Source organism: Mus caroli, chromosome 1 (assembly GCF_900094665.2).
Source record: "Mus caroli chromosome 1, CAROLI_EIJ_v1.1, whole genome shotgun sequence".
In the NCBI taxonomy this organism is placed as follows: domain Eukaryota; kingdom Metazoa; phylum Chordata; class Mammalia; order Rodentia; family Muridae; genus Mus; species Mus caroli.
The window spans coordinates 161,087,892-161,115,479 of NC_034570.1; the positions used below are offsets into that span (position 1 = coordinate 161,087,892).

The 27,588-nt window shown below is 41.8% G+C and overlaps 2 protein-coding genes and 1 non-coding gene across 6 annotated transcripts in view; all 3 read right to left on the reverse strand.

Moving 5' to 3' along the window:
- The window catches only part of Atf6 (activating transcription factor 6), a 169,892-nt gene that overhangs the window by 128,324 nt on the left and 13,980 nt on the right, over nt 1-27,588 (reverse strand). For all 4 annotated transcript variants that reach the window (XM_029474736.1, XM_021159362.2, XM_029474735.1 and 1 more), the window contains 5 exons: nt 26,215-26,302; nt 22,415-22,515; nt 15,358-15,484; nt 14,341-14,544; nt 8,354-8,574 (listed from right to left, as the gene is read on the reverse strand). In XM_029474736.1, the coding sequence (XP_029330596.1) occupies nt 8,354-8,574; nt 14,341-14,544; nt 15,358-15,484; nt 22,415-22,515; nt 26,215-26,302 (741 nt within the window). The remainder of the gene's footprint in view (nt 1-8,353; nt 8,575-14,340; nt 14,545-15,357; nt 15,485-22,414; nt 22,516-26,214; nt 26,303-27,588) is intronic.
- LOC115032352 lies at nt 6,352-6,458 on the reverse strand. Its single transcript, XR_003838033.1, has one exon. It is a non-coding gene; the product is annotated as a U6 spliceosomal RNA (small nuclear RNA).
- Nucleotides 23,923-24,238, reverse strand: LOC110309919 (cytochrome c oxidase assembly protein COX14-like). The gene has a single exon (XM_021182699.2). The coding sequence runs from the start codon at nt 24,236-24,238 to the stop codon at nt 23,951-23,953; it is 288 nt and encodes a 95-aa protein (XP_021038358.1). The 3' UTR covers nt 23,923-23,950.

The window sequence follows — 27,588 nt, forward strand, 5'->3', positions numbered from 1 at the left end:
CTTCTCCTTCTCCTTCTCCTTCTCCTTCTCCTTCTCCTTCTCCTTCTCCTCCTTCTCCTTCTCCTTCTTCTTCTTCCTTCTTCTCCTTCCTTCTCCTCCTCCTCCTCCTTCTTCTAAGATTTACTTTTTTGTGGCTATTTTGTTTTTATGATTATTTGTGCATCATGTGTATGCAGTGCCCATGGAGGCCAGAAAAGGGCATTGGTACCCCTTGGAACTCGAGTTACAGGCAACTATGAGCCACCATGTTGGTAATGAGACTAGAACCAAGTCTTCTAGAAGAGCAGCCAGAGCTCTTAATCACTGAGCCATCTCTATCCCTACCTTTCAACTTTAAGTCCTGATGGGGAACAATCTCCAATATATATTAAGAAAAGCAAGTTGCAAGACAGTGTGGACATGAGCTACTATTTCTTTAGAAGAGGTCATTTAGCAAACACTTTAAGTGTGTACATAATAAAGAACCATCTCAGAACAGGAGGGCAGAAAACTGGTGAAGGCAACTGCTTTAGAGATGGGAACTAACTGATCAGCAATGCACTTTCTCCCTCGGGTGAGCCCCAAGGTAAGACTATAGACAGACTATCAGAGAAAAGAGGGTAAAATATTTAATTATTGAAGGTGTAAGTCAACATGCTTTCAAATAATTACTTACTAGCTTTATCAGGTAGCAAACTGAAAGACATAAAGAACACTTGAAGTTAGCAGGCATGGTGGTGCACACCTTCAGTCCCAGCACTAGGGAAACAGACGCAGGGAGGTGTGTGAGTTCAAGGACAAATTGGTCTATATAGCAAGTTCTAAACCCACAAGAGACACACAGTGAGACTCTGCCTCAAAAGACCACTAATGTTGATACAACATGAATTCATCACAGCTCAGCACATGAAGAGGGGAGGGGGGACTGTCAGTGTCCCCTCACAGAGCCACACAATCACAAATTTTAATTTATAATAGTTTTATTCAAGATAAATTTTTAGACAACCCCAAACTCCATTTAAGAGAAACTGCAAATACTTTAACAAAGCATAGTTTTCTTTTATTTGCAGTCATTGGTAGTAGCAAAGCCAAAAGCTAGTCAGCACAAAAGTGACTTTTTCCTCCTAAAATCTGGACAGCTTCTAAGAGCACCAAATCTTTCCTACTGAAATTGTTCTGACAGATTCCTTGACTCTGCAGCCTAAAGAAATATCATGGTCTTGATGCTCTTAACAAAAGCTTTAACAAAATGATTTTTTAAAAAGGCATTCGGTTACTAAAAGTTGTCTACTCGTTCTCTCTCTGATTTAAGATAGGATAAAAGGAGAGCCAATTCAGTTAGCCCTAAAAGAGGACCTTGGATGTTTAGTGTTTAGAGGTTTGGTTTGGTTTCTGAAAAAGAACACAAGTAGAGTGCCTGTTACTTTACACTGGAAATAGACTGTACAGTTACATCGTTCTTGAGAAACATCCTTCGAGGGGGGTCTCTAGTGAGCTTTATTCCTTACTGGACAAGCTAAGAATGCAAAGTTATAACCATTTGTGGCGGGAGTTAGCCAGTCATTTCTTGCTGTTATGCTCCCTACAGACAACTTTGAAAGAGGAGGTACAGAGTCCCTCTGGTAAAGGAGAAGGGCTGCTTCCAGCTTGCTGTGAAAATGGAAGACTTCCCAAGTTCATATTTGTCCACTGGATGAAAAGAGATCCCAGCCACAGCACTTCAACCTAACACCCGAAATCTCCGACTTCTTATACCATTTCTAGAAAAAAAGAAATCATAATACAGGCTGGAGAGACGGCTTGGCGTTAAGAGCAGCGGCTGCTCTTCCAGAGGTCCTGAGTTCAATTCCCAGCAACCAACTGTAATGGGATCTGATGCCCTCTTCAGGTGAGTCTACAGACAGTTACAATGTACTCATATACATAGGATAAATACATAGTTCTTTTAAAAAATTAAAGAGATAAGGAAAAGAAATGCAAAATCCAATGTGGAACTGGAGACTGCCCTTTTCAGTATTCCTAATGCCCGCAGGCATGTGGGAAGGAATTCTCCCCTACCTTAGTAACCTTCTTTCCGTGATGGTTCTATGGGCCTGACACAGGAGTTCAAAAACAGAGTCCTCTTGGAAGGGTGTGTGTGTGTACGTGCATGTGCATGCACACACGTGTACACGTGAACACGTGTCCATGAATGTTCATGTTTGTGTGTCAAGATCTCCAATCAGAAAAGATTGGAAAGTGTGCAGAGTGAAGAAGGGTTTAATAGATGTCCCATAGAGTGAATGGGTAGGCAGGGAGAAAGGGCTGGGGCCTCCTAGCAACACAGTGTCAATCACTCTCACCTCTTCGGTTCTTTCTAGTTCTGTACTAATTCATGATCTTTTCCTTTCCATTGTTCCAGGCAATGAATTTCAGTAAAACTCTCAGCTATGTTGGTCCACTATAAAATATATAGAATATAATTTCACCACATTTTTCATGGTCCTTTATCCCAGTAACTCAAATCTCATAATTTTAAAATCCTAAACCAAGGTGATTAGGGCTCATGAACTGTTGAGAGGAAGAGGAGAAGAGATGGAAACAATGTAACAGACTTAAACAGATGCTCTAGCCGTAACCTCACACCTGGCAACACTCAACAGCCCTCAAAAGGAAGCTACCCAAGCTCTCTACCAAGCCAACGTTGTAATTCCAGAATTTCATTTAACAGAGTACATAGAGAATGTCCATACTAAAATAAAATCTCTATTTTTTTCATCAGGATCAGAGCTAAAACCAAACTGTACTTCTTGAAAGTGTAGGTAAGGTTTCCAAGAGTTAAACATAACAGGTTTACCAGCAAAGGCAGGAAGACTGAAATTATAATCTGAGCCAGGCAAACTGTTTCATAACAGAAAATGTAGCACTTAATGTAGTCTGCAGAATACGGTATGCTAGCAACGCTACTTATGGCAGTAGCTGGCCCCTAGAGAATGCGGCTTGCCAAACAAAAGAATTCAAAACAGGCAGGGAATGAGTAGCCATGTCAGCATTACAAAGGCACGAAAGACTGATAATAGTTTTATGAATTACAACTTTTCCACCATATGGTTTAAAAGCACAAAAATGGCATGATATGAAAAATTGAGGGATACATTTTGAATCAAGACTAACTACACTACTTCACATTTAAGGAGACTTAAAATATATATGCATGCTACTAACATAGAGGCTGCTCCGGTGGCTCAGTCCTCTCTCTCTACAGCTCCTTCTAGAACAGGCTTTACTTTGGGTGCCTTGGGAAAATTAGCAGACTAATGTTTTTCTACCTCAAAGAATATGAAAAACTCACACTGAAAAGTCTTGACTCATTTCCTATGTGGTGGTTTGAATAACAAGGCCTCCCCGCCCACACACACACACCTCTGCCATGCCCTCTCGAAGACTCCTATATTTGAATGCTTAGCCACCAGGGAGTGGCACTATTTGAGAAAGATTAAGAGGTGTGGCCTTGCCGGGCGTGGTGGCGCATGCCTTTAATCCCAGCACTCGGGAGGCAGAGGCAGGAGGATTTCTGAGTTCGAGGCCAGCCTGGTCTACAAAGTGAATTCCAGGACAGCCAGGGCTATACAGAGAAACCCTGTCTCAAAAAAACAAAACAAAAAAAAAACCAAACAAACAAACAAAAAGAGGTGTGGCCTTATTAGAGAAAGTGTGTCACTGCTGGTGGACTCTGGGGTCTCAAAAGCCCATTCTAGACCCACTTCTCTCTCAGGATATAGCTTTCAGCTACTTCTTCAGCACTATGCCTGCATGCCACCATGCTCCCTGCCATGATGATAATGGACTAAACCTCTGAAACTGTAAGCAAGACTCCACTTAAATGTTTTCTCTTATACGAGTTGCTTTGGTCATGGTGCCTCTTCACAGCAATAGAACAGATACTAAGATACCCTGCTATGCTATAAATGAAAACAGCTCAGAAACTGCAATTCTGTTTAACTCGAAGATCATCCTAATAGTCTTTTGGTCTCTTATATTAAACACATACTACATCAATATCTCTTTTATAATTCTGTCAGCTCTAATTTCTGAATCAGAGCCAATACTGCTAACAATAAAAGATAACACTCATCAATACAGATACACTCTCATCTCAAACATCCTAACTAAGGTGTTTTCTAAGACTTTGTCAGCAAGTTACTCAAAACTTCCCAGAGTCCTCTAAATACTGCAAAAGCAGAACATATGTTCTTTCACATCAAACAACCAATGAAAGCTGTCTGGCTAACAGACCAACATGCAATTAACTGAATTTGTTTGGAGATTACAAATGGTTCAGGGAATCCATCACTGTCAGCATTCAGCTGCCTATTAATCACAGTCTAAAAAGAAAACTGGCCTCCAGCATCTAAACACAATTCTTGTATCTAAAAGCTTAGGACTTGAAGAGCTCTTTCTATCACTTACCTGCACCTGTTCCAGATGACCCACTGGAATAACCCAGAAGAATTCTGTTGTCCACATGACACCCTACCTTTCCTAACAGATAGCTCCTTTGTCTACCTTCAGTCTTCTCTTTTAATGTACTGAATCACTACAATCCTTAAACAGTCTTCTATGGCATGGTCTCTTGGAGATGGGGCGGGGACTAAAGATTGAACCTAGGGCCTGTGCATGCCAAGCAAGCACTGTGCTACGGACCACATTTCCAGCCTTCAGTTTTTAGAAACCTTTCCCATCTTTTGTTTCTCTGGAATTCTAAACACTTGGGATATTATAATTGTTTAAAAAAAATGACTAACTATGTTAATATTTAACAACTACACCATACTATCATTCTACTTAAAGTTCTAAGGTAATGTCAAATGTTTTCTACTGTTAGTTTCATTTGGGAATATTACACACAAAAAAATGCCAAACTCCTAATTTCAAAATTATTCAGAAGATATTTGAAGGGATCTTTGAATTGTTGGAGAAGCAAAGGACAGGGAACCCCTACTAGAGGAATAAGTTCTGTTTCCTGAGTCAGGTCTTAAGTTAAATTCTGTGTGCCCTACCTCTTCCTCTTCAACACCTTTCCTTTCTTAGACCTTAAACCCAAGCCCTGTGTACACAGCAGCCACCCAATGCCCTTCCTTACCCACTTCACGTACTCCAGAAAGCCAGTCAGGAAGTTAAAACGCTACTTTTACACTGCAAGGAAGGGGACAAATCCCTGAGCCCTTGTCCCTGCCAGCCCCACAGTCTCACGCCCCTTCAGCACTGAATCTTCTAAGGGGTCTCCCCAGAAGGGATGGAACTGAGAAGCCCTGGTATTAGAACCAGCGCCTATCGCCTGCCATGTGGAATGACTGCCCTGGTATAAACTTGATCTCATCTACCAAGGTCAGAGGCCCTAGATAGTTTGGGGGATATACAGACATGCAATTGGAGGGTGGTGGGGGGAGTGGGTCACATCTCCCTGTTCTTGTTAATCTCCATGATTGTACTGGCTAGTTTTGTGTCAACTTGACACAGCGGGAGTTATCACAGACAAAGGAGCTTCAGTTGAAGAAATGCCTCCATGAGATCCAACAGTAAGGCATTTTTTCAATTAGTGATCAAGGGGGAAAGGCCCCTTGTGGGTGGGACCATCCCTGGGCTGGTAGTCTTGGTTCTATAAGAGAGCAGGCTGAGCAAGCCAGGGGAAGCAAGCCAGTAAGTAACATCCCTCCATGGCCTCTGCATCAGCTCCTGCTTCCTGACCTGCTTGAGTTCTAGTCCTGACATCCTTGGTGATGAATAGCAGTATGGAAGTGTAAGCCAAATAAACCCTTTCCTCCCCAACTTGCTTCTTGGTCATGATGTTTGTGCAGGAATAGAAACCCTGACTAAGACAATGATAATAAAATATCCATGTCTAAGGAAAAAAATAAAAGGAAAAGTCTCCACCTTTTTAAAATGTTCTGGTTTCCTGGTTCTGTGAAAAGCATGCTCTTTTAGTTCCTTGAGACAGGGGTTCTCTGTGCAGCTCTGACTGTCTTGGAACTTGCTCTGTAGACCAGGCTGGCCTCAAACTCAGAGATCTGGCTGCCTCTGCCTCCTAAATGCTGGGATTAAAGGCGTGCACCACCACCACCACCCAGCTACTGGTTAAACTTTTTAAATAAATAAATAAATAAATAAATAAATAAATAAATAAATAAATAAAACCCTCACAGATTATTTTTGAATTTCTGCTATCGTCATTCTTTTTCTACATACTACATACTAGAAAATCTCCTACCTACTAGGAGAGAAAGTCAGCTTCTATAGCTAGCTGTCTACGCCTTTCCAATATTGCTTCCTCTGTTCTGTGTTCACCAGATGCCTTTTTGTTTTAACTCCTAGTCAGATATCTGATACTCTTTTTTTTAATATGGACACTTCATGGATCTGCGTGTCATTCTTGTGCAGGGGCCATGCTAATCTTCTCTGTATTTTCCCAATTTTAGTATATGTGCTGCCGAAACATGCACTATTTGTTACTCTTAAAGATTTTGACTGGATTCAGACGTAGTAGAATTTCTCAGCAAGGACTTCGTACATCTCTGTTCCTAGTGATTTTCTGCGGCATCCTGAATTCTTTTGGCCAAAACGTCCACACCTTCTGTACCTCCTCCCTGTCTTCCTGGTGTGTTGCTTCTTCAGAGGACAGTGTTATGTTGCAGGACAACTGGAGTAACGAGACGCTGAATCCTGAGTGCCCCACCCTGGGCCTCTTACCTTCTTTGTTTAGGGCTTTCTGGCAGCTTACAGTTTGCAGATCCTACTAACTCTACTGGGCCCCAACCACCAAAGCACAGTAGTGACCACCCAGAACAGCCTTCTCCTCTTTTCAGTGATCAAGTGAGAACACTCAGACTGACATCCGTAGTGCATCTATGAACAGACTTGCACTTCCCTACTTCTCCTTGGTCGATAACAAAAACGTCCCTTATTCAGTTGTGTACTTTGACTGTGTCAAGACACCTTGCTTCACAGTAAAGCCTTGTCCTTCACACCACTGATTGGAACCACAGAGCCCTTCCACTCTACCCATCCTACGCAGAGGATCATCAGCTACTTCTGTGGCCACGTCCTTCTCATAGAAAGCACAAACTTGTTTCGTCATTCACTTCAACGAGTCTCTGACAGCCAGAAGCTAGACAGGAAACATTCAACTTCACCTTGACACAGCCAACCACCAAGGAGATGCCACAAAGCAAACTTCCCTTCTCCATATGTTAAGATGCACTGTTCTCCATATCAGTACAAACCAGGGGACTCTTGTTCTAAACCAAGAATGATCTACTCACTAGCAATGCTTTACTACAAGTTTTCACAATATTGTCAGCTGAGATTACAGCGATATTTATGGAGGAGAAAAGTGCATTCCCAAGTTTACGGCCAGTCACTGCCACAACACTTCCAAAAACGCAAGGAGACAGGTCATAAAGCAGGCATGGTGGCACGCACCTTTAATCTCAACACCCAGGAGGGATGCAGAGGCATTTGGATCTCTGTGAGCTCGAGGCCAGCCTAGTCTACATAGTTGAGTTCCAGAAAAGCCAGGGATACACAGTAAGACCGTCTCAAAAAAAAACAAGACAAAACCAAAAGACCTTGGTACTCAATTCCCCTGAATTTACAGAAGAGATTTTTCAGCGACATCAAAAGAAAACAGCTGACCAGCAAGTGCTTTACCTTTAGCTGGCTTTAAGGAGTGACAGACCGTAGCGAAGTGTTGTTTACAGTAAGAAATTTTAAGATTTACAAGGTAAGTAAGGGTCCAAATAACCACAAAGAGACCGAATTCTCAGGCCTGAGGAAGTGCTGACAGCGCCTCAGAACACTGAACAGGATGGGCAAGGCGGCTCAGCAGTTAGGCACCTCCCACTACACCTACAGACCTGAGGTTGCTTCCTGGGACTCACAGGGCAGGAAGAGGAAACTCACTTCGCCAAGCTGCTCTCTGACTTTCATGTGCGCACACACACACACACACACACACACACACACACGCATACACACACCACACACACATACACACACACACACACACACATACACACACCACAAATAAATAAAATGAAAAGATGTCTGCAGACTCTCATCAGGGGAATTTCAAAAAACAATTGAAGTCAGGAATTATGAAAGACTCTGTGAGATATTAGTGAATGGCTCGGTTGGGACTCGAGGACCAGGATGAAATATCCTAATAACAAGTAAGAATACAAAGACGTGCCTACTTCATGCTTCATTAAAACCGTCTCCACCAAACACCAAATGTGCAATTTTGGCACACTCTTACTTCATTCAATAAAACAAACTTCAAAACAGCAAACAGCAAAAGTAAAAGGAATTTGTTTGGTTCTTTTTAAAAAGTACTTACATCCGAACCCATACTTCTGGTGGCACTTTGTAGAACAGGTTTAGTCACGGAAAGTTTTCCATTCACCGGGCTGTTCACCACAGGGGCTGGCACCACATTCACCACATGGTTAGGTAGCTGTGTGGCTCCTCCAGTGACTGCAAGAACTGGCTGAGCAGACGGCAGAACTGCAGGGCTCTGAAGTTGAACCACAGTCGGCTGAGAGAGCAAAACAGTCTGACCTGGGTTAGAAAAGAGAGAAGGAATCAGTGTGTCACTCTGTAAGGGAGCAGCCGAACATCCAGCTCTGTTTTACAGAGGAGCAGAGAACTTCAACAGATAAGATACCATGGAGGCAACACATTCAGGGGGACTCTGATGTTGTGTTTTTAATGGGACCAATTAAGTTCACTGTCTCTGAGCTATCATTAACAATCTGTTTTCAAGGCAGATATGGTGGTACAAGTCCAAGTAGCTGAGAGGCTGAGGAAGGGGAACCACTCATGCCCCGAAACCTGAGGACAGTTTGGACAACACAGCAAGACCCAACTGAAAAGAGTAAAAAACAAAACAAAAACAAACAAACAAATGGCAGGAGAGCTGGCTCAGTGGTTACAAGTGCCTGCTGGTCTTCAGAGAGGCAGAATTTGATTTCCAGTACCCACACTGAACAGATCACAACTGCACATAACTCCAAGTCCACGGGTGTGGGCACCATATTCCGGGCCTCCTTGAGTAAGTGTGTGTGTTTGGACACACACACACACACACACACACAATCTAAACACTTTTACAACAAGCCTGACAATGCAGGCCGTAATTGTCGCCACTAAGGAGGCTGAAGTAGGAGAATCAAAAGTTCATTCAGACTCTCATCTCACAAAGTACATAAAAGAGGACCAGGGTGAAGCTCAGTGCAGAGGGCTTGCCTAGGATGCACAGGGCCCTGGTTCAATCCTCAGTACTGAAGAGTTGGGGGGCGAGGGCAAAAATACTCACTAGAGACATGAACAGACAAGGCAGTTCATTTTTATCTTTTTCAATATAACAAGACATAACCAATCTCTTATCATATCTCCATTCTCCAGTTACTAGCCTCTGAATTTTATTAGTACTATATGAATTTTTCTTATTTTAAACAAATCCTTTAAATTAAGATTTACAAATACATACATATACAAAAAGAGTCAAGTGACTACAAATGCCAAAAAATATAAAACTTTAGTTGCGGCACAGTAACTGCCTTTCTGATCCCTGCCTAACCAATGATCTTCACATTGTTTCCTAGTCTTTGCAGCTGCCATTATCTTAAACTTGTGCTCATCTGAGAACTCACATCACTACCCTCAGGAAAGCACAACTCATAACCATGATCTGTTAAAACTGTACCTGCCTGTTTCCTTTCCTCTGTCAATTCTATAAGGTATTAAAAGCCTTGCCTAATATCCATAGTAATTTGGCTTTATCTCGCTGAATAAAGGTACTATTATAACCAGAAATGAAACTTCAATAAAAATTTATAATTTTTCTTCAAGGAAAATCAGGCATTTTGCATTTAGACAGTTTAATATGGCTTATAAAAGCTCAGTTTCATATTTCAAAGGGTCAGGAAAAACTGAAAATCAAAATAATACTTTCAGAACACCTGTTTGTTAAAAACATCTGTCATGGCTAAAAAAAGATCAAATTCATAAAATGAAGTTCTTTGTTTCAGTGACCTCAAAAAGTAGACCAGAAGTAGAATCCAAATGTTACCAATTGTCCCCAATTCAGTTATTAGTACTTACAAGTAGTAAGTTTGTAAGTCTGCGCCAGAGACCTGGGAGGTGAGAAACTCAGGAATCAAAGGGAGGGACCTTGGACAGGATGCCCTATAGTGGGTAGAGGGAACTTGTAGAGCTCACCTCCAGCAGAAAGAGAGCGCATCAAGTGAGGGGTGGGGTTGCCATCCCACAGTCAAAGCACTAACCCATAATTGTTCCTGTCTGAAAGAATTACAGGGATGGAAATGGAGAGGAGTCCAAGGAAAAGAAGGTCCAGTGACAGGCTCAAAGTGGAATCCCAAGATGTGACACTATTACTGAGGCTATGGAGCACTCACAAAAAGGGGCCTATCATGACTGCCCTCCGAAAGACCCAACAAGCAGCTCAAAGAGTCAGATGCAGATATTTGCACCCAACCAATGAACAGAAGCTGCTGACCCCTGTTGTTGAGTTAGGGAAAAGCTGGAAGAAGCTGAGGAGGAGAGCAACCCTATAGGAAGACCAGCAGTCTTGGTTAACCTGGACCCCTGGCAGTATACACCAGCTGATATGAGGCCAACACATATACAGCAGAGGACTGCCAGGTCTGGGTTTAATCAGAGAAGATGCACCTGACCCTCAAGAGACTGGGGGCCCCAAGGAGTTTGGAGGTCTGGTGGGTAGAGATTGGGAGTGGGACATCCTTGTGGAGACAGGGGAATGGAGTGGAGGTATGGGATGTGGAACAGTCGGAGGGTGGACCAGGAGGGGAATAAAATCTGGAGTTGTAAGTGAATAAATAAATAAATAAATAACAAATAAATAAATGATTTTTAAAAAGTAAAATTAATTCTTAAATTTGAAATACATATCATTTACTGGAACATAACATTGCCAGACATGTTTAATACTTGTTTTCCCCTAAACTGACCTTCTGTTATAAAATAAATTCATATAAAATGGAGAAACGTATTAAAGGCAATTATAGAAATAAATGCCTAGGCCAGATATACAAATAAAGGTATATATGTATTTAAATATATGAACATATGAACAAATACTGTGTTTTTTAACAGCACCAAATAAGACATTAAGTTAAGCTGCCATTAAAAAGATATACTCACTCTAATGTAAATTCGAAGCCAAGGATGCCTAAGTGAATATCCTTACTTCTCAGGGCACTGGAATCTGAACCCAGGGTCTTGTACATGCTAGGAAGGCCTTCTACCACTAAACCCTGGGTGGCAGTGAGGGGGTGGTTGACAGGATCTCACTATGGAGCTCAAAGCTGCCTGGAACCTGCTGTGGACCCAGGCTAGCCTCAGCTCACAACCTTCTAGCTTCAGCTTCTCAAGGGTTGGGATTACAGGTACACCAGTGCCCAAAAGTACTCTTCTTTTAACAGCAGAAAAATAGCTCAGCTGCATAAGATAATCAGGGCTGTCTGTCAGTTTCTATGGACTGAGAAACTACATAATGAGAAACGATTATTAAGAATTTAGCGGGCTGGTGAGATGGCTCAGTGGGTAAGAGCACCCGACTGCTCTTCTGAAGATCCGGAGTTCAAATCCCAGCAACCACATGGTGGCTCACAACCATCCGTAACGAGATCTGACTCCCTCTTCTGGAGTGTCTGAAGTCCACAGTATACTTACATATAATAAAGAAATAAATCTTTAAAAAAAAAAAAAAAAAGAATTTAGCTATGGTTTTAAATGAATTTGTATTGGATAAAAAATAATGTATGGCTATAAAACCAAGCTCTTAGGAGACTGAGAAAGGATTTTTGAGTTCAAGAAAATAATGACACTGTAGTATAAAGTTAGAAAATTTAACTGAAACCAAATTTCAAAGCACTTTAACCCCACATAGAGAATCTGAACTTAAGCCTGCAGGAATCACATCTATTCCATTTTTCTTTTTTGTCCACGTAGCATATGCATGTACATGTTTTCACATGAATGCACATGTGTGGAGGCCAGAGGCTGCTGCTGGGTACTTCTTCAGTGGCTCTCTGCCTTAGATTTTGAAACGGTCTCTCATTGAAACTGGATCAATTGGCTAGACAGGCTGGTTGGGGACCTCCAGGGATCTTTCTACTTCTAGAGAGGCACTAGGGCACCCAGCTTTCCATTTGGGCACTGGGAATCTGAGCTCAGGTCCTAGTGCTTCTGTGGCAAGCATTTTACTGATAGAGCTATCTCCCCAGCACTTCCTTCTTCTCATTCCAAGGTCAAATTTTTTAAAAAGTATGAAAGATACATATTTAAATTTCAGATAATATTAATAATTAATAATATTAATATTGTAATATTAATACCAAAGATTATATTATAAAAACAAACCATTTTATTGGCACATGCTCATCAAAAATATAGTTTTCAGATCATATAAAATTATTGAAATTCAAAATGTATAATTTTAATCTCTGGAACTGATAAGCTGCTCAAAAAAAAAAATCTGTATCTTGCTAGAGATCTTGGGCTGGTGGTGGTGGAGCACACCTTTTTTATCCCCACACTCAGGAGACAGAGGCAGGCGGATCTCTGAGTTCCAGGCCAGCCTGGCCTACAGAGTGAGTTCCAGGACAGTCAGGGCTACACAGAGAAACCTTGTCTTGAAAAAGAAAAAAAGATCTCCTATCTCTCAAACAGAGCCAAGAGTTTACAGCAAACTCTTGAGGGTACGCCCTCGTTTACACACTGCCATGTTAAGGTCACACTTCAGCTTTCATGCATGTGCTTTAACAGTTGTGGGAACTCTAATGAGGTTCTTCATGAATTTAAATTCTTAGCCTTGGAAAGATACAAATCATTTTGAGGTCTTAGAAATACTTTAGGTATTAGTCCTAAAACTCAATTTATGAATATACACTAAATCTTGTGCCTTATTTCAAAGAGTTTATCAGCCCTTAACATCCATTTGCAAATCACAAGAACACTTATTCCACAGGCTCGCTACTTTTCCTACTTAAAGAAACAAATCGGATGCTGCTCCTGAGTGAAGGTGGGCATTTCAAATTGTTTGTCTGTTCGTTTTGTTCTTTCATTAGGAATAGGTTTTTACCCATACAGCCACTCCCTTGTTTAGTTCTTTTTATCAATGTTCTATTGCCCATGGTTGAGATCAAATTTATGAAGCCTTTCCCATTGAAACGACGCTCCAGAGAAATAAGCTAACCAATCTTAAATGCAAATATGAACATAAACACAAATGTAACGTTGATGTTTATTTACAGATGCTCTACTAACTCCTAGTGCTAATGAGTGCCAATAAATTCAATCTGGAGAAATGAGTACTGCATAAATTTTCTCACAGCCATGTGTACACAGGTTGATATAAGTACGGTGATGACTAAGCTGCCTAAAAGATGTCACATATCTCAAGATTATCAAGTCCTCAAACCTTAATTTCTTTCTCTAGTTTATAAACCCTTAACATCCTTTTGACTTTCTTGTAGAATCATAAGTGCATGAGGCCATCTGGTGGATAAAATATAGAAAAACACCAATTCTGAGCCAATTGGCAAGTCAGGTCTTCTAAAACCTAGTTCAATGCCCTGCTTACCAAACTACACAGTCTCCTCAGAAATTAAGAGCCAGATTTATTGCTCAACACATCCCTGATTTGAAATGGTCCTCATTATTAAAAGTCCTAACCACCCCTAAAACAAAACAAGACGGCCACAGCCAGAATAATCTCAGAATAAAATAGCAATACAAACGTTTCCCCGAGTTTCTTCCTCATTCTAAGTGGTTTTATATCAAAAACCTCAGCCAGCTGTGGCACACACCTCTAGTGCCAGCATTCAGGAGGCAGAAGCAAGCACATCTCTGCTGGTTTGAAGGCAGCCTGCTCTACTTACAGAGTTCCAGGCCAGTTAAGGATACATGACACTCTGCCTCAAAAAAAGAAAGAGAAAAAGGAAATCAAGAAGAAGAAGGAGGAGGAGGAGGGAGGGGGAAGAGGAGGAAGAAGAGAAGGAGGACACCACCACCACTACAACAACAGCAGCACCTCGAATACAGATATCATCACAATAAAAGCTGTAAGAGAAAAAAGAAGCAACAGTTATGATCTGTAGTGTTCTGTCTCTGCAAAGGCAGGAACCATATTAGTCATCTCTGTAAAATCCTTAGAACCAAGGGACATTTCCTGATGGGATGGCACATGCTCAAAAAATTTAATACAAATTAAAATAAAGTGTGTAATATAAGCCTTATTTCTTTGCAATAAACACAAAGCATCACAGTCTCCATGGGTACCTTTGGTGGGCGCAGGCTGTATGCTGATAATCGACTGCTGCTTTGCCAGTGGCATAAGGGCTGGTAGTGTCTGAATGATGATGGCTTTTGCTGGAACACTGGCATTGGTTTGAGTCTTGGGCGCTGCTGGAAGTAATAAAGGCTTGGGCTGAACTGAAGGTTTTGAACTCATCTGAATTTTTTTCTTTGGAGTCAGTCCATGTTCTAGAGTTTAAAAAAAAAAAAAAATTTTTAAATTAAAAAAAAAAAACTTCAAGTCAATCTGAAGAAAATTAAGAAAAGCTATCATCACATTCCATACTGTCCTCTATGTATTACCCTAATCACGTTCCATACTGTCCTCTATGTATTGTCCTGACTTCCGAGTAACAATCACCAATGAACGTAAGCACAGCTACTCTGTAGCTGCTCGGACTGAAGAGAACGTCCTACTCTGATATCATCCTGTGCAGTTCTGGGAAGGGGAACATGAACTGGTAAAGGTCATGTCAGAATTACTGACTGAAGCCCACAGCTTAAGGAGGTGAGAGGCGTCACCTCTCTTACTCAGTATCTTTAACTGGACCGCTACAACCTCTCCTGAAGATGACGGGGTCCAAGCCTATTCTAACTATTTTTCACAAAGACCATCATAAAACATTTTTCTCCTTGACTTTTTCAGTTATTATTCAGAACAACAAAAAAATAAGATGTAATTTAGGGGCTTTAAGTGTACTGGTTGTTTCTCAAGTGGGCCTGGATTCTGCAACAGCTTATAACTGTCTACAATTCCAGTTCCTTGGGAACTAAAGCCCTCTTTTAGCTTCTGGGGTCAGGAGGCATGCACTTTGTTCACAGACATATATGCCGATAAAACACTTGTACATATAATAAAATAAAATACAATGATAAACTATTTTTAAAATGCAAGCCAGTTTAATAAATATAAGCTTAATCCAAGATTTGCCTTTTAAATATGGAACTTAAGTTGTCTAAAATGGAAATAATAGAAGTTGGGAGAGCAAGAGCGGCAGATACCCGTTTTGCTTCCAGGACCAGTGACAGGCTTCTCTTCCTTCAGTGGCTCTACAGAGGAGGGGCTATTACAGCTGTCGCCATATAAGGAAAGGGGGGACTGAGAACTAGACAACAAATCCAACTCCTCCTGCAGTGAAACACAAAAAATTAATGAGCAAGGGTATAATCTTTGAGCAACAAATTACTTAAAAGGAGAACACGATCTTACTTAAACAGAAAGTGCCACAGACAGCTTAATGCGAAGATAAGGCACAGTATAAGTGACTATTGATAAGTCAACGCTCACGGACCCCAGAGGAAAGACACTCAAAATGAAGCATCTTATGCCGCACTCCCGAAGTAAGCATAGATTGTTCATCTGTTCCCACTTCTCCCCACCCACTCTGATCTTACCTGGTCTGCAGTCATACAGACAGTGACTTATCACCATAAGGCTAGAGCTACGGCTAATATCCCTTCCCATTTCTTTTATTTACCCTTAAAAGAATTTTAAAAGCAAAGTAATTCTATTAATTCTTTATCAACACTGCCTTCTTCCACAATAAGGGAGATTGATCTTAAAATAAACAGTTATTTTACTTAATGGATGAATGACTCTGACATTTAACAATTCTCTCTTAATTTTCAGTGAATCTGTCATGCTTGTTAGGGTAACATAGGAAAAATTAAGATTCCCTTCTAATAACACAGAATAAAGTAGGCTCAAAAAGTATAGAAAATCTAAATGTTAAAGATAAACTATATGGCTAATATAAGAAAATGCAGGAAAATATCTTTGTGGTATATAAGCACAAAAGAACTTCTTAAAACTTCCAAATTGGGCCTGGAGCTAGCTAAGCAGATAAGAACACTTGTTCTTCAGCACCCACCCAGGGCTCACAGCCATCTATACTCTGGTTCTGGGGACCTGACACACTCTTCTGACCTCTGGAGTCACCAGGCACACACATGTAAGTGCACATACATGCATATAGGCAAAACATTCATACATATAAAAGAAAATTTTAAAATCTAAAAGAAAACTTAAAAAACAATACCAACAAAACAAAACACTTCAAAATTAAGCCAAGAAGGAAAGAGGGTATATGTGGGGGGATATATGAGTAATTGAAAATTAAGAAGTTTTACTTAACAAAGACGTACGCCTTTAATCCCAGCAGCACCTGGGAGGCAGAGGCAGATGGATTTCTGAGTTCAAGGCCAGCCTGGTCTACAGAGTGAGTTCCAGGACAGCCAGGGGTACACAGAGAAACCCTGTCTGGAAAAACAAAACAAAACAAAAAACAAAAAAAAACCCAAAGACTACAAAGTTGATAGATAATAGGAAAATGAGGTTAGCAATGCCTTTACCCAGCAAGAGTTTGAGACTTGAGAGTCAGGGAGGAAAGTACTGTCTTCTTACACTTCTCACCTCAGGCTGGGAAAAACAGACAGGGAGCAGACAGGGAGCCCTGGGGCTCAGGTCAGCCACCTGATTAGTTAGGTCAAGAGGACTGAGAACTGTCTCACAGGGGTGAGGTACTCCTGAGGAACCAGCCTCCTCACACACCAACACAGACGTCACACAACACAACTTAATGTCTTAACCACTCATCTGATTCTTGCAAATAACACAAAAACAGACAGTAAGTCCATAGACAACTGTCAAAGGACAAGAATAAACAATTTATGAAGATCACAAATGAATAATGAAATTAGAGACAGTTTGTAAACAACCACTAATCAAAGAAATAATAATCAAAAATTTACTATCTGGAAAAAAACCCAGACTCCTGGGTAACATCGGCCTTAGCAGAAAAGTTCCCGGGCTCTTCAAAGCCTGCTGACAGCCTGCAGAGCGCCTACAGCAGCTCTGGGAAAGCTAAGGAAGCACTGACTGACAAAGTAGCTGCAGCCTGTCACCCACTTTCTCCACATGTGGACATACATCCCAAGGGATCCTGACACAGGGCCACAAGAGAATATTATTTTTACAAAAATATATTGTTCACAGTATGGGTAAAATACAGTGAATGCTTTTTGAAATGTGCAGTTAGAATCATGCAACAGGGTTAATAGATACAGAGTAACATGAATTCATCTTTAAAAGTAAGTGGAAGCCAGGCATGTGGAACACACCTATAACTTCACCACTCAAGAAGCTGAAGCAGAGGTTCATGAGTTCAAGGTTAGCCTGAATTGCAAAGCAAAACTCTGTCTCAAAACTCAAATATAAATCAATAACAGTAAACCAATATTTAATAATAATAATACCATCTCTATAAATTTAAAATGCATACTTATAAGTGAAATCAGAGAGGGGGACAAATAAACTTTTAATATATGCTATTGGAATAAACCTTTTAATAATATTTTAGAGAAACATAAAATTGAGCCCGTGTCTCAAATCACATACTAAGGCAATTTTAAATGGATCTGAGATCATCTTTACCTTATAAAAAATTTGTGTTAACACTCACTTAGAAAATATTCTTTCCTGAATAATTTAAGCATCAGGCATTAGATGGGGCTGCAAGAGCACCCTCCATGCCCAGGGGACTTGTCAGGGCACCAGAAGTGTTGGAAACACATTCACAAGGGGAATCATGGACCTAAGAAGGCAAGGCAAGGAAGGGTTGGGCAATAGCCCAGGAGCGAGCCTTCAAGTAAGATGGCTGAGCCCAACAGAAGCCTAGTAAAAGATCACAGGAGCCATAGAAAGAGACTCCTGGTGGCTAAATATGAGACAACACAAAAATCAGAATAAATAATCACAGCAATGGGTTACAGTCTAAACCGAATGGGAAACAGTAAGTCAACACTAATGTTAACAAGCATCTGGTGATGGATAGCTTGACAAAGACCCGCACATTTGGGCAGGAGAACAGATTAGCAAGTAAAGGCACTGAGTTCAACCCCCAGAACCCACGTGGTAGAAAGAGTCTGACTTTCACACACTCACTGTGAAGCCATCATGAACATAATACACACAAAATAAAAAAGTAAATGTTTATTTTTTTATTTTTGTTTTTTTGAGACAGGGTTTCCCTGTATAGCCCTGGCTGTCCTGGAACTCACTCTGTAGGCCAGGCTGGCCTCAAACTCAGAAATCCGCCTGCCTCTGCCTCCCGAGTGCTGGGATTAAAGGCGTGCGCCACCACGCCCAGCTTATTATTTTAAGAGCAGTACTGTTCCACGGTTTAAAAGTACCTTCTTCACAAAATACTGGCAACTAGCAAAGGGAGAAAAGAGCAGCTTCCTGGCTGAGAGCCTAGCAGATGCTGTCAGCTGACTGAGGTGAACATCACCAGTAACAGGACCACCTCAAACTGTCATCAAACTGAATCTTATCATCAAAAATAGATGACAAGGTGGAGTGTGGGTGGCCTGCACCTGTAACCTCTGTTCTTTGGAGGTGAAAGCAGGAGAATCAGGAGTTGAAGGCCATTTTCCATTGCATAGCAACTTTAAACCAGTTTGAACTAGGTGAGATCCTATCTCAAAAGGCAAAAACAGATCTGGTCGTGGTGACATCCTTACTCCTTTAATCCTAGGACTTAGGAGGCAGAGGTGGGTGGATCTCTGTGAGTTGCAAGCCAACCTGGTAACAGAGCAAGTTCCAAGGCAGCCAAACAGCTAAAGCTATACAGAGAAACCCTGTCTCAAAAACCAAGAGAGAGAAAGACAGAGACAGAGAGACAGAGACAGAGAGGCTAAAACAAACAAACAAAAGACAGACACAAAACCACTTCTGTGGCATTCCTGCCATAGACACTAAAGCTGACTCCAATCCTGAGGAAACGTCTGGCACTCCAAATGATAAGGTCATTAAAGCACGAAGTCAAGAAGGAAGAATTGTTCCAAAATAAAGAAAATTAAAGCAGAAAGACAACCACATGCAATATAACCTGATGCTTTTGCTGGTCTGAATCTAAGGGGAGCTACATGTGAAACTGCACAATCTAAACCGGGACTGGGTAGTGCGAGTTTTGGTTTCTTTTAACCTCAGTTATGCTACGGAGACATGTTTCGGTTTTAATCCCTGGTGTGGCCTCCTTCAGCTTATCCACAGCAGCAGACTGACTGCCTCGTGCTCCAGCAGGGGCAGGATCTGTGCTCAGTGCAGATAGTTTAATTCTGGGAACTCTTGAGTGAGAAAAAAAAAAAAAAAGCCAGATGCCAGAGGGGGCTGAGGGAGCGCTGAGCGGGTAGGGGAACGCTAAGGAAGAAGCCTGGCTGTTTGGCTGTTTCCCCTGCTGGGTCCTGCTCCTGCTGCTGATGGTTGAAAGGAAAGAGACCAGAAACTGGAGACTTCCTGGTCGCAGAAGATTAGACTTGCTCTAGTCAGCAGGAAGTAGTTTAAAGAGACTTCGCCTCCTTTCTCCTCCACCCGTCCTTCTCTCCTACCTGGTGTTGGGGGGTTGGAAGGAATAAGGGCTGGAAGGGAGAAAGAGGTATATAAAAACCAAATAAAATAGCTAAAACAAATATGCCTACAGGGCTGCAGATGAGATTATTGTTATATATCAATGTTTAGTTCCTGGGTTTGGTGGCTGTATTGTTGTTAAAAAAAATATTCTTGTTCATAGGAGGTAGACATTATAGAATTTGGAATTCAGTGGTCAACTGACCCTCAAATGGCTCAGACAAAAATCTCCACAATATATTTGCAAATTTAAGATCATTCCAAATATAAAGTCAGTGTAAGCAAGAGAACAAGAATAAAAAATTAGCCAGGCAGTGGTGGCGCACGCCTTTAATCCCAGCCCTTGGGAGGCAGAGGTAGGCGGATTTCTGAGTTCAAGGCCAGCCTGGTCTATAGAGTGAGTTCCAAGATAGCCAGGGCTACAGAGAAACCCTGTCTCGAAAAAACAAACAAACAAACAAAAAACAAAAACAAAACCAAAAAAACAGAATAAAAAATTAGAGAATGTCTTTCTGAGTGATAAGAAGCTTTTGAGTAACAGGAGGAGGAAGAATAGAAGGAAAAGAGGAAGAGAGGTAAAAGGCAGGAAAAAGGATGAGGACATGGATAAGAGGAAGCGGAGGAAGAGCAGCAACAACAATAACAGCAGTACTAGTAATAACAATAATAATTATAATAATAAAATAAATATATGTGCACCTTATATAAATATAAAGAAGAAGAAGAATAACCAGGCTAGGCATGCTGGTTATTATTTTAATCTCTACACCTAGAAGGCAGAGACAGAAGGATCTCTACAAAATCAAGGCCAACCTAGTCTCCATAATAAGTTCCAGGCCAGCCAGAGCTACACAGTGAAATCCTGCCTCAAAAAAAGAAAGAAAGAAAGAAAGAAAGAAAGAAAGAAAGAAAGAAAGAAAGAAAGAAAGAAAGAAAACAACCCAGGCCAGACACAGTGGCACATTCCTGCACTGAAGCCCAGCCTGGGCAACACAGTAAGACTACCTTTAAAAGAACCCTGCAATCCTAGCACTTGGGATGCTGGGGCAGCAGGACCACAAGTCAGAAGTCCCTTTGACTGCTGTACTGGTTTATACTGGTTACTAACTTGACGGGATCTAGAACCACCTTGAAAACAGATCCCTAGGCATAACTGTGAGGCACTTCCTAGTTAGACTCAAGTGGGAAGACCCACACTAAATGTGGGCAGCCTCGATCCATGGGCTGAGGTGCCAGGCTTCAGAAACAGAGAAAGCAGGCAGAGCAGGGACGTTTGTCTGTCTGCTTTCTGACCATGATCACGATGTGACCAGCAGCCTCCCTCTCCTGCGGCCATGCCTTCCCATCCATGACAGACTGAGTCAAAAGAGACCGTTACTCCTTAGGTTGCGCTGGTCAGGGGTTTTGCCACAGCAGCAAGAGAAGAAGCTATACAGTTAGATGCTGTCTCATTAAAAAACAAAACAAAAACAAACCCCCTAACACTATAACAACAGAGACCTCACTTCCAGTGCTGCAAAGTGCCTAGCACAGGACTGCATGAGCCATGTGCACAGTTCTCAGAAGAAACTCACAGGACACAAGCTAAATGGGGAGTGAGGATAGGAAGGGCAACGCAAAGCAGGACTGAAATGACTAGAAAGTGTTAGTAAGCACGGCAGACCTGGAGGACCAGCACACAGAGAATCTGAACTCCACACTTTGAGCACTAGGAAGTCATTAAACGGCTTTAAGGCAGAGGACATAGTACATTTTGTAATTTTAAGAGTGGTTTTTGAAGGTGACTCTACTAAGAAAGGTTTGGAGCATTGGTAGACAGACCACCAGGTAAGATCCTAATGGCTTTATCCTAAGCTCAGGTGCTGATGGCCCAGAAAAAGCAAAAAGTAATCTTAGAATTCCTAGTGAATACAGCGCTAGGGAGATGATGGCTCGGCAGGGAGAAATGCCTGCTGTGCAGGTCCCAAAAACTCAGCTGATAACAACATGGCAGAAGGAAAAAGCCAACTCCTGAAGGTTGTCATCTACCTAAATACACACACACACACACACACCCCAAAGTAAACAGAATTCCCAAAATTTAGAAGTTTGCTAAGTATAGAACCTGCCAGAATAAAGATGTCTCAATTTACAAAAGTTAAAATATATGAAAGATTAATTTGATTTTTCTTCTTGTACTTTGCCTTTCCCATTACTTAAATCAGGTATTCCATTTCCTTGATTTCAAAGCTTCTGTTGGGAGGGCCAGGGATGCACTCCAAAGGAGCTATCAGACTTTTGTAAAGATCTTAGTTAATCTGAAAGATAATGGAAGGAGTTCCTGAACTCCTGAACTCTACGACCCAGGAATTATAAATCTTACATTCTTCCAAGTCCTTCAAGAATGTATATTCTAAGGGAGAGGAAAGATGGGTACAGAAAGAAAAGAAAACCAGTAAGCAAAGACTACTGGGCACTGAGGAAGCAAGAACGAAAGGGAGGGAGCCGAACCCAGGAGGTAACAGATTTCTCACTCCCACAAGGCCCTGTCAAGTCTCTTTTCCTCAGAGAATAAGATTACTCAAAACATTAATGTCAACGGCCTCCCCACCCCCCACCCCCATTTCCCAGATGGCATTAAACCCGATACATCACAAGAGACTGGCCACCTACAGGAACGTGCTGAGTTGAAGAACACGAGTCTGTGGACCGAGGAGAGGAGATGGAGCCACTGGAGGAAGCCGGAGAAAGAGGCTGGGGCTCTGCCTTCATGTCTGTCAGGGAAAGACATGGAGGACAGTCTTACACACCAACTCATACAAACTCACAATAAGATGGGCAAAATGGTCTTTGAAAATTCAATTAGCAGCTTGGTTACAAAAACATATCATTTCAATGAAAAACTCAAAATCACTTGTACTCCTGCAGGAAGTCAGTTCCGCGCTACTTGTCTGGAGAAAGAGAAGAAACTGGTGCCCTGGCTTTCGTGGTTGAGGAACAAGAGCAGGTGAAACATTCTACTCTAAAACCTCCTCTCTGTTCTCAGTATTATGCCGTATACAAAAAGCCAACTACCCAGAGTCAGACAGGAACCATGAATAAGCAGCAGCCTCCCATCTGACCCGTACCTGCCTGTTCACCCTCACTGAATCAACTCACCTATCTAACCTACGCCTGCCCCCCACGGCAGAACGTAAAAGCACAAGGCCAATGCTCACTCTAGAGTTTTGGCTTTTTGTTTTATGTCTGGTTTTTTGGTTGATTGTTGTTGTTGCTATAGTTTGATGTTGTTTTCAGGAGCTGAATCTCAAACCCCACGCTTTGTGCATGCCAGGTAAACACTTTACCACTGAGCTACACCCCCCCGCCCCCCCCCACCCTCCCCACACACACTCAGTTTTCTATTACTGCCGTGTAACTAAATCTTTGCTGAAACAGCCATTTTATTAACTTCCCATAATCTATGGATCAGGAACTTGGACTGGAGAACACTCAGCTAACTCACATTCCATGAGAGAAGACAGGGATTGAGTAAAATAAGAACATGAAATGAAGGAGACTAGGAAGGGCAGGGATAAAAAGGGATTACTGGGAAAATGCGCTGGTTCTGTACCCACTTTCTCTTCACTCCTGTCATCTGAGACACTAATGATCTCTACGCCCACTTCCTTCTAGGCAGGGATCTAGAAGGAAGCATGCTAGAAGACAGGAGAAGACACTGTTCCTTCAGTTTCTCCTGTCAGCTCTGTCTGACAGCCTGCTGCAGGTTCTCTCAGCTCACTCAAACCCAACCTCATCAAGCTCCCTTAAAAATAGCAGCACTACTAGCTGCCAGCCTAGCCAAAAACTATCAGCTCTAGGTTCAGGAAGAGGCTCTGCTACAAAAAAATACCTCAGAAAGGGACAAAGGGGACAGAGAACTGAGACAGCTGTGATGAGCACTTGCTCTTATAACACAGGACCTGAGTTTGGTTCCCAGCATCCACATGGCAGCTCACGATGGTCCCTAACTCCAGTGCCAGGGTGTGGCCAGACTGCTGGCTACTTTGTGGGTTCTCTTCTCTTTTCTTTTCTTTTTTTCTTCCTTTTTTTGTTTGTTTTTTGTTTGTTTGTTGCTTTTGTTTTGTTTTTTCTAACAAAGCAAAATATTTAATCTCTGTAATAAACCTCACCCTCACATTTCCATTTATTTGATGGCCTCCAAAACTGTCAAAACAGCACAAGCCAGCAGTACCACAGAAACCATGGCTTTTTAGCCCAGCGGGTCTGAAAGGCATCGTGGCCTAGTTCTTGCAGGGAAGTCTTTTCTGTTTCATGCCTCAGGACTCCTGAGGTCTGCTGCTCTTCTGTGGCCTGGCGCCTGGCACTGCGCAGCTGGAGATAACAGTAGGCTCGTACTGTTACACTGCAGAGGTAACCCCCATACACAGTGATGAAGAGCATCATCGAGGCAGAGGTCTTGTAGCCAATATAAGCTAGCTGCTTGGCAGATGGCATGCCTTCCCCTGGAGGCTGCAACTCAGTCTGCCACTCACAGAGTTGCGCAGCCACAGCAGACACCAACGCGGAGCAGCTCAGCCACTGGTGCCCAGCCCCGCTCCAGACCCAACACCCCCTGCGAAAACTCGCCCACTAAAGCTGGGTTCTCTTTTCTTCCACCCTTCTCCACCTTTCTTCTTCTGCCCTTTCAACCCCCAACACTAGATAGGAGGGAAAAAAGAACAGAGGGGAGAGGGGTGACCTTATCATTAGCCTACTTCCTGCTGATTAGGGGTGTCAAGTTCCTTGGGGCAAGTTTGATCTTCACTGTCAGGATATCTAAATCCCCCTGTTGTTTTTTTCTTAGCACATGACTACTTACCAACAGCAACCAAAAGCAACTAACCACTGCCATCAATCCACCCCAGCTCTTGGTGCCCTAGCATTTCTATACCCTCTGAAGAATTCCCAGAATTCCAGATGCCAGACACTTACAGACACTATCTGCAGCTGGCAAACCGCTCCCCTGCAAGAGTGGTCAGCTGCTGTGAGCAATCTGAAACAGCCCCATATCCCACACCTGGGATTAAAATGAAAGCGCGTTCTTATAAGATTTCTGTGTTTTTAAAGAAACCAAAATTCTCACTACTCAGGGGCTGTAACATCCTCTTCTGACCTACAAAAGCACTAGGCACACACATGGTGCACAAACATACAAGTGAGCAAAACATTCACACGAATATAAAAAATAAACCGCTCTTTAAGTTCTCACCCTTTCTTACTCTCATCTCTAGCCCTCCTTCTCTCTCTCCCTTCCCTCCTCTCTCCACATGGCTATGGCCGGCCTCTCTCTTTCTTTCTACCTTCTCTCCTTCCCTCTGCCTTTCTACAATAAAGCTCTAAAACCATAGAAAAATAAAAATATAAATAAAAAAATAATAAACCTAAAAATTTTTTCTAAAAAAACTCTTCTAGTCTCTATACACACACATGTCTATGTATACATACACCCACATATACATACCAGAAAAAAATTAATAGAGATTAAAGGGAATAACTTTTATATCTAGTTAACAAAGAAGGTGAGATGTATTGGTAAGAAAAAGCTAAGAGTCATGAGAATGTTATTTTCTTTCGAAGAAAACAAAGTCTAAATTATCCCACAGTAGGATGGCTCATTGGTTTTAAATAACAAAATTGTAGAACAAGCCAGAGTGGCTGAGAAGCTGGGTAAAGTTATGGAAAATGAAACCTCTGAATCAATTCTTATGCATAGACACATTAGCCAAAGCTAAAAGGGAATTATAAGTTTTATTTAAAAAAAATGTGAGCCTTAGGGCTAGAGAGATGGCTCAGCAGTTAAGAGCTGGCTAATCTTCCAAAAGACCAAGGTTCAATTCCCAGCACCCACAAAGTGGTTGACAATTATCTACCTCCATTCCAGGGGATCAGATACCTACTTCTGGTCTCTTTGGGCACCAGTGACACAAGCAGTGCATGGACATACAGGCAGGCAAAACACTCACACAAAGAAATTTTAAATTTAAATTTTTAAAAATTAAAATTGAACATTAAAATCCAAATTAAACTTTTGTAAACTGTAAACTCTGTCCAAATAACAAGGATTTTACAGTGTATTGATCTGTCCTGAGTAACAGCCTGTGAAAGGCTCATCATCACACCTTAAGGAACTGGCAAAGGAAACACACAATATTTTTATCCAATTTCCTCTTCTCTCTATTGTTATTATAAAACTTTGATCACTTAAAAAAAAAAAACATAGCATTAGTCAAGCTGTGCCTCTCCTCAAAAGGGTGAACATCAAACTCAGGGATACTGCTGTGAGGCTCTGAATTGTAGGTAACCCTAGCCTCATCCTTTTCATCATTTCGTAAGCCCTGTTGGCCAGGATTTTCTGACCCACTTAATTCCCAGTATTAACAAACAAGAGCATGAGTCTGGCTAGAGTGTTTATAGGTAAACCACATCATTACCTGAGCAGAAGTGGCTGCCGGGGCTCCATAGGTCTGATTCCCAAGGCATCAAATCCAAATCAAAATTAAGATGATCAAAATTATTTTCCTGTATGTGTCAAATCAGCAAATGGTTAAGAATGAAACACACACACACCATGAAATAAAACCATCAGGCACCATTTACCATGGATAGCATACTGGCTACCACCCAAGCCAACTGCTCCATACTGCAGATACATCTCAGAGAACCCAGGGATACAGCACTTCTGGCTCACCAAAGGACAAGAACAACTAGAAAAGGAAACAGGCTCAATAACTAAAAACTTTGTGAGATGTATTCTTTTTTGTGGAAATAGACCATTAAAGATTCACAAAATGAGTCTCTTGCATAAGAGAGATCTAGATCCAACAAGATAGATTTTTTTCCCTTTGCTATTAAGAAAAGCAAGTCCAAACAAATAGCTATTCATGTCATCTCTCTACAGAATAAAGAACGCAGACACAGCTGGAAACAACGCAGGAGTCAGAAAGAGGGTGAGTGCTGTACAGGGATAATGTGCTTTTTCACCTTACCATTCATTCTGTGGTTTTTCAAACTTCTAAAATTTTTATAAACTTAACAAATAAACAAACCCCAAAAACATTTTTAGGATCAATAAAACAAGCTCAGTGGGTAGAGGCTTAAAGAATGAGGCAAAGTTCAGAATTCTATAAGCTAACCACCTACACATATACTAATCAAAAAAAATATGTCATTTTGATGGCTCAAAGTATTACAGTAACAGTTTTTACATAGTTTTCTAACCAATCAAAGATAAAAATAAGGCTGTGACTAATTTTTAGAGTTCTTGAAGAGGAAGTTGGTAAGTTCCTCTTCACTAGACACATGACTCATGCCTGCCTCTTAGTCCCACTATCTCCCACAAGCAGCAGAGGAAGGAGCTGTAAAAATCAAGAAATAGGACTCAGCTTACAGCTCACACCTATACTTTCAGTACTCAGAAGGCTGAAGCAAGAGGACTGCTAGAAATGGCAGGCCAGCCATTGTGTGGGGAATTGCAGGCTGGTCTCCAGTCGAGCTGAGGTCTGAACCCCGATGGTCATAATTCACCTACATGACACAGTAGGCGTTCCCTCATGCTCCTGGAACTCCGGCCCCTGCCTTAAGGTGCCACCTCCCACAGCCCCCACAAGAGAAACATGGTCAGTAGTTACGTAAGCAATGGCCCAAGCTTCTGACCTTCAGGCTAAACTCCTCCCCAGTTACCTAGCAACAGTGAAGACCATAAAAAGGGGTGCTCAGCCCGCACCTCGCTCTTATTCCTTTGCCCTCTTACCTCTCTCTTCTCTCACTTCTCTCTCCTCTTCCCTTTCTCTTTGTCTTCTTCTTTC